Genomic DNA, 8,215 nt, shown 5'->3' with positions numbered 1-8,215 from the left:
ATGTCAAGCGACCAGAGTCGGCTCAACAATAATGAGAGCCATGTCAGGCGAGTTAACCTCACATGCATGAGATTAGGTATAGTTTATTATTAGAAAGGTGTCTTATGTGAATGGTTCCTAGTAGTTACAAGGTAGTTATGTGAATCGACCTTCCAAAGATTAACACCACTAATAAGGGATGCACCCAAATTAAAATGTGCAAGTGAGAGAGAGAAAGAGAGAGTGTGTGTGTGTGTGTGTGTGTGTGTGGGAGAGAGAGAGAGACATGAGAAGTATCCATTTTTTAGTGAGTTACTAAAAGATGATCGTGTGTGTGTGTGTGTGTGTGTGTGTGAGAGAGAGAGAGAGAGAGCATATTAATCTACTATAAATAATAAATAGTAATAAAACAAGGTAATAAGTAACGTTACTTTTACAAATACGTGTATCTTCTCAACTTTCTAAATATTGTGTATTTGGAGTATCCATCTCTTATAAGATTCTCTTCTCTTAAAAAGTGAACATGACCCAACTTTTCTCAATTGATTGCAACCTTTTAATAAGGGTCAATTGTAAAAGCCATCCTACATATTTTCTTATCTATTTCTTTTATGTCTTCATCTTCTTTATTCTGCTTTAGAGTGATCCATAAGTAGAGATCTTCTTTCAAAGAAGAGTTCTCTGTAAAGAGTTAGCATGTCTTACATCTTCAATAGCTTTAAACAAGCCACCATTCTTTCTACCATATTTTCAAGGTTCCACCATAGTAGTCACTCTTCTTATTGAAGATATAAAGTAGGTGCAAACAATCTACCATATTTTCAAGGTTCCACCATAGTAGTCACTCTTCTTATTGAAGATATAAAGTAGGTGCAAACAATCATGAACTACTCAATACACATACACAAATCAAAGATGTCATAAATTAAATAAAAAAAGTTGAATACCCATGCACACACGCTCACATACACATGTACACACGCACGAACATATGGGGGGGGTGAGTGTGTTTTAAAGACATACCAAAGCATCATAATGACATTCAAGATGGGGTAAAATTACAACATTTAGCTCATGTTTCTCATAACATGAAGTGTAATATCTCAAAGCCAATGAATTAAGGTGTCATACAAATACAAACTTTGCAAAAAGGATCGTATAGATTGCAAGACAAATGAGAACACCCTGTATCCATCCAATAGAAACAAGTTGAAACTAAGTATGATCAACGAGTATCTAAGATTAAATAGTGAATCAAGTTGTTCTCCTTGTCAAGATTAAACGTTTATGTAACAAACTTGAAGATAAAATATTCTAAGTGATGAGCATTAGCAAGCCATATAAAAAGTTTAGGCAATGTGGTGATGTACATGAGTTGGCACACATGTATGTGTGTATGTACGTGTGGGTGTGTGTGTGTGTGTGTGTGTGTGTGAGAGAGAGAGAGAGAGAGAGAAAGTGATGCAACAAAAGATTGTAAGTAATGAACATTAGCAAGCCATATAAAATGTTTAGGCGATGTGGTGGTGTACATGAATTGGCACACATATCTATGTGCCCGTCTACACACGTGTGTGTGTGTGTGTGTGTGTGAGAGAGAGAGAGAAAGAGAGAGAGGAGAGCAAGTGGTGTAAATTTAAATCTGCATTTTGGATTCCAATTGGCTTGTGCACCATCGCCATATATATAACCATAAACCTTTGAGATCAAACTTTGCTGGTAGATTATTACCATATATCGGTAGGCGGTTTTAAATTGTTGTTGTTCAACAACCCATCTACTCAACTCATGAAAGTATTTTCTTTGTTCAAAATCATGCAATGAATAAAAGTTGATAGCACATTACATGCATGTGCATTAGCCTTCCTTTTTCCCTTAACCTTGTGGATCCACTTCCAACTAGATAATGTCGAGAAAAAAATAGCATAAGTGCATCAAGACTTTGATTCCCATCTATGAGCCTCCTTCACATCATGTAGCGATAGCCCCCTCTCCGTGCCCATACAAAGACTTTCTAGGCCTTATTATTTTACACCCATACTTGCATGCATTCAAACCTTTATCAAGGTGACCACACACCTCTTGTCCATAACAATATCCATATATAACCATCCAGCTTCTATCACATTTATAAGGCCTTTATCAATACCCATACAACCTTTATCACATTTAGAAGGCCTAGATCCCATTTGGACAACCAATGAAATGACAAGATCTAAGCTCATAAACATTTACACTAGCCCCCTCCTTCCAAATTTTACCCTAAACTCCATAGCGGAGAGGGTTTACATTATCATGCAAAAGAGCCCTCCTTGTACTTAGAACTTGTGATTTGCTCTATCTGTATCTGCATATCTCTTCCAAGTTTTTGATTCGTGTTCTCTATCACATCTTTATAAACACACTATGACCTACAAGAGCATCATATAAAAAAGTACTAATTATTTAGAAAAGCTACCAAGGTACGATTGTTTTTTTAAAAGAGATTTTACTCACACACCCACAAGCAGGTCTAAAAGGCCCTAAAACATCAAGCTTTACTCCTTTCTTCACTATCAACCAATGCAAAAGCACCAATGCAATTCCACACGAATGCCGGTTGGTTAAATGCCAATGATAATGCCTCCATTGATAAACTAGACATAGATGTCCAAACAATCCAACACACATAACCATTGGTCTTATACCATGCATATGCACCTTCATAGTTGTTGCATAAAAATGACTTTAAAAAAAGCAAGAGGTGACATTAAAATACCTATTATTGCATAAGCTCAAGTTTGAGACTAAAAAGGGTCTAAGGCAAGATGGTTTCCATTTCATGATTTAAGGTGTCATTAACAATAAGCATGGTTATTAGCATAAAGCTATGTGCAATTATGTACTGGTATTGTGTCATGCAGAAGAGTCAGGATATAAGGTGATTCATTTAAGGAAGAGGAGAGGTTCTCCAAAAGATGATACATGATGAAACCTCATGGTTCATCGATGGAAGGTGTGATTTGATCAATTGATAGAGACTTAAGTTGTCTCGCTGGGAGCTCCATTTTGAGAATAATGAGATGTAAGGGGTGCCGTTGATACCTCATCAAACTATGGTAGCATTGATCATTTGAAGGCTTAATATTGATCAATGGTGAAGAGTTAAGCATTTTGGGGGTGACTCGTGGCAATGATATATATTATAATTTTGGGCATGCAGATCTTGCCATGGTGAGGCAATGACATACAAAGGAAAAAGAAATAGAGAAGAGATTTAGCGGTTTAAGAAAGGGGAAAAAAAACAGATTTAGTTTGATTGAGAAAGGTTTAGTGATTAATACCTGTGGTGTTTTAGAGAGATTAATCCTCCTCGGTTTTGTGGCCTTGTAAGCTTGTCATTTCTGTGAGTTGCACTTGTTCATGGTGGGTACCCTTGTGTGAAGGGGAATGGTTTCCACCAGCTTCACTATTGATGGGCTTGTTGGTGACCCTTGATATGGCCCCACTCACCCACACCCCTCCTGCTGCGACATACTTGTTGCTTGCCACCACTGACCCCGCGCTCGTGACTCCTTGCTGCGCCATCGCCAAGGCCGACATGGTCCTCTGCCCAATCTGCAGCCTCTCATTGATTGACGAAACATGCTTGTAGCACCTCTGCATGTTGATCCTAGCCTTGGACTTGCCGCCGTGTGTTGTCGCATCCGTGGATGAAGAAACAATAGTAGTAGCAGCAGAAGCACCATCAGGATCATTATTCGCATCATTAGTGCTAATGCCAGTATTCTCACCATTAATACCACTCTGCTTTTTTTGGTCCAGGGAGTTTGTCCTCTTCAATACATCCTTCCCTACGATAAACCCTCTTGATAGCATGGCCCTCACTACGTCCTGTGCTCGGTTGAGAGGTCCCGACCGAGGGTGTATTGGGCTGTTTTCTCCAGCCCCAGCCTAGCAAACAAGGATAAACACCCTTTAAGCTTGTGATAACCTTCAACTGTACACCATGCATGCACAACCATATAGAGATATCTACACTCAAATAGCTTTACTAGTACATACATTCATGTATGTATCGTATATATAATAGAAATACAGACACATACAGGTATATATATACATGATATATATATATATATGAGAGAATACAGACACATACAGGTAGCATATACATCAATAATATTACATATATTTACACGATGGCATAGATAAGTGCATCTATGCATAGGTACAGGTATGTGTCAAATTGTCAATGTGCACACATACATATATGTATACACATACACATAAATGTATAGACATGCATAGACACGTATGCATTCATATCCATATATTTTGGCATTCATATCCATATATTTTGGCATACATATAGGTATGTGCCTTCATATCTGCACATACAGACATATAAATGAACATGTATGCATGGGTACAGTATTTGTCGATGTACAAGTAAATATTCTTACATATGCAAATACATACAAATACATATAAGGATATAGACATATACATCTCTGCATTCATATATACATACAAATACATACATCTATACATGTGTACAGATCTGTACATGCATACATGTACATAAACATAAAAGATACATATGGATGTACATAAATCTATGAGCATATACATACATACATTCATATAGATATGCATATGGATATACATAAATCTATGAGCATATACATACATACATTCATATACATATGCATGTGTATATGAATCTGTTAATATACAGAAAAACCATACAACCACACATGCATATACATCTAAACAGATATTTATGCATATACATGTATGCATGTGCACACACATATAGACATTAAAATATATGCATGCATGTATGTAAGTAAGGATGTGTCAAAATATGAGACAGCATATGCATACACCTGATCATATATACACATATACATAGGGAGACATATGAATGTATATGGAGCAGAAAAATACCTCAAGAGACTCATCTCCAGGTTCACAGGCTAACTCCTCTAGCCCTGAGTTGGTTAGGGCTGAGATTTTCACCTCCTTGTCTAGAATTGCAGAACCCTGTGTAAACATGTAATTTTTAAAAGAATGTTAACCCCATTAATCCAATCCACCAGAACCTTATGCATTTATTAATAGCAGATATTTGAAGGAGAGGTGGGTAACTCACAGAAAGTAGAAGGGCTCTTTTCACAGAATCTTGGTCTTTGAAGGTCACATAAGCAATTTGTGAGTCTTCACCATCACTAGGACACAAAATTTATTTGAAAAAAAACAGATGAACTTAATATGATAATGATAATTAGCTTTGGATGACTAATATGATAATTAGCTGGATATCAGTATACAGTGGAGCTCTAATTAATGAGAAATAATCATTAGTTTAACAGATCTGCAAACTTTACCTGTTCAAATCAACTTTCTCAACCTGCCCAGAAAAGGAAAAGAAGTCCTCAATCTCTCGAGCTGTTGCTTTGCAGGAAACATTGCTCATTTTCACTGTGTAATTGTTGCCTGCCATCGAGGTTAAGATTAAGGCTAATTATTATTATTAACCCCTTGCTCGCACCATCCCCTAGCAGGCTAATCAGCTCAATCCAACGCTTAATCGTGGAGTGTTAAGCCTCAATCTGGACTGATAAATCCTCTTAATTGTGAATTAGAACAATAGATGATCAGATAGCCCCGATCCAAGCGGAGATCAGAGAATAAATGCACCCAAAAAAAAAAAGGCTGCTAGAAACTCTACGAGAAGCTGAAAAAATATAGTTTTTATTTTTCTTTTTCTAAAGTTGACCCTAATTTTCTACACGAGTGGATTGGATTGTCAGGCATGTGGACCGTAAAGACAAAATTAATAGTTAGCATCATCATTATTATTATTATTATTATTATTAACATTATAATTGTTGTTGTTATTACTATTATTATTAGTAGTAGTATTTACTACTACTATAGCAGTGAAATAAAACTGTATTTACTATAACATTTAGAAAAAAAAATCAGAAAATGATATTTTACAAAACCATTTTTGTGCTTTTTTCCGGTGTCTACATTATTTTATTTCTTGGATGAACTCGAATATCAGAAAATAATTTGAAATCACAGAAAAGTCGGCGAGCTTTTTTGCCCTTTTGGAGGCTTTTTATATATTCGCTATAATATATATTTACTTTTATCTATAGTTATTCATTTATTTATTGAGCACGTTCGTACATTGTTTTTTCAGGCTTTTTCATTATTATTATTATTTTTTTTAAATGTCGGCGTATATAAAGACATTCTCAAAGTGACCACAATTTTACGAATTTTTATTTATCATTTTTTACATCTATTTTCTATTTTCCAACTTGGAAGATGTAGATATTTATAACATAATTCGTTTGAATATTTTTTTTAAAAATGGTGGACCGCCCTTTTCATGTGAACCATCCATATTTCATATAAGTCCCCTTGGGTCTTGACTTTTACCAACAACCCAAAAGCTCTCTCCTAAATTCTAATGAGTGCTCCTCTCGCGAGACAAACATTTCCTTAATCAAAATCCTATCATTGGCAGGTTCTATAACTAAATATGTTAAAATTTCATCGGCTCATCTCGAGACAGCACAGATTTTAAAATTTTAGTCCATGAAAATACACTAACCCTGCTCCTAATGAGGGTGTGGGTGTACACACCAGCTTGATAGGACAAAAACTACACCCTAGAATCTTCTCCTAGCTGCAAGATTCCTCTACGTCAAGAGATCATTTATACTTATGCCTACAACAAGCATAGGAAAAGGCAAGGACTTTGCTACAACTCCACCAGGGGGCAAGAGGGGTGACGAAGAAATAACTACCAATTAATGAAAATTCCCTAAGCTCTATTATCCCACAACAAGGTGAAGGTAATAGTAAAGGGTGTAAATAGTATGCTACCAATTATTAATAAAGGAAAGGGAAGCTTAAAATAGATTAATAAGCTCCTTCCCCCACCTTTTCAGGGTTTCAGAAACCCCTCCACAATTGATGGAGCTCCACTACGGGTTACGTTGGCCCTACTCACCTCACTTCTCATTCATGAGAGGAGGGGCTCTAAGCACAAATTGGCAATCTCCTACTTAAGGGTACGTCAATAATGAATTGTTCTTTCAGGGCGACTAGGTAAACTCTTTTCCGTTGAACCTGAAGAGAGAGAGAGAGAGAGAGAGAGAGAGAGAGAGAGAGAGCTTTAAATGATACAAACAAGCACACATTTCTTCATTAGAATAGTTAGTAAATCATACATTCAAGGCCCCTTTGTTAAAACATCCACCACCATGATCTACCCACCTAACAAGTATCATTAATGTAAAGATCCAACCTTTACCAAAAATGGGGAGTTATTAGACACCATAAGATGATTAAAGATGATGCTTATGTTCTGGGAAGTGATTATAGTTCTTTATCCAACTAGGTTAAAATATTGAGTGGGTTTGTACTTTGGTTCAAGTTGAATATTAAGGTCTAGAGTTGATAATGCAATCTATGAGGACACTTTGCAATAGGATCCAATAACAATAACAAAAGACACCCTCATATCTTTTATGAGCAAAATTCACACATTGTATGCTACATTATGGTTAAGGATTAGAAAACCATGCCTCAAAAGCATTAGTTTGAAATAGCACAGTAATAAAAAAATCTTTCATTTACATGTGTATGCTTCTAGCCTTCCTAAAATGAGCCTCCCAAAAAGAATAAAATGATAACCATAGATAGGAAGACCTCCCTATCCTTAGTTAATCATGAGTAAAAGAGAAGATGAAATTTTATATAGCACATATCAAAGCCAACACTTTAAAAGTGTTCAAGGCAATGCACACCTACCCCACACATTTGCCTCATGTTGGAGCAAACAACTTTTGGAAATGGCTTAGTAGATATACTAAGGTTGTCTCATTACAATGTCAAATCTTTTGTGGATGTGAATGGTCATTGGACCACACCCAATCTCTTAAGTAGTGAGAGGCACAAATGTCCATTTTCGACCTTACTTTTAAGCATAGCCATCAATGCCTTAGCTTAATATAATTTTAGTATAAATTATATCACATATTATGTATAAAAAATATAGTTTATATTTAATATACTTTTATACGTTTATTATATATGTAGTAAGATACTATAGTATACATCAATAAATTTACAAAATGAAAATAATTCATGTTATATGGTATTATATTATGTATTATATCTTTCTCTCCATTAAATTAAAAGAAACTACCAATTCAGCAACATGATGCCA

At 35.7% G+C, this 8,215-nt stretch overlaps 1 protein-coding gene across 2 annotated transcripts; it reads right to left on the bottom strand.

The window, feature by feature from the left end:
* Positions 1-1,902: 1,902 nt before the first annotated feature.
* Positions 1,903-5,694, bottom strand: LOC147633462 (binding partner of ACD11 1-like). Of its 2 annotated transcripts, none has more exons than XM_086806538.1 (5): positions 5,352-5,693; positions 5,117-5,192; positions 4,912-5,007; positions 3,303-3,912; positions 1,903-2,390 (listed from the first exon to the last, which is right to left on the bottom strand). In XM_086806538.1, the coding sequence occupies exons 1-4, from the start codon at positions 5,465-5,467 to the stop codon at positions 3,322-3,324; spliced, it is 879 nt and encodes a 292-aa protein (XP_086662664.1). In that variant the 5' UTR covers positions 5,468-5,693; the 3' UTR covers positions 1,903-2,390; positions 3,303-3,321. The 2 variants fall into 2 exon arrangements, with proteins under 2 accessions (XP_086662664.1, XP_086662665.1); XM_086806539.1 differs by lacking the exon at positions 1,903-2,390 and adding an exon at positions 2,778-3,183 and having other exon boundaries at positions 5,352-5,694.
* Positions 5,695-8,215: the final 2,521 nt, after the last annotated feature.

This window comes from Cibotium barometz, chromosome 12 (assembly GCF_041138505.1).
Source record: "Cibotium barometz isolate CiBa-2024 chromosome 12, ASM4113850v1, whole genome shotgun sequence".
Lineage (NCBI taxonomy): Eukaryota > Viridiplantae > Streptophyta > Polypodiopsida > Cyatheales > Cibotiaceae > Cibotium > Cibotium barometz.
Note: the sequence above shows the minus strand (reverse complement) of the source record. Positions and strands in the feature narration are given on the sequence as shown.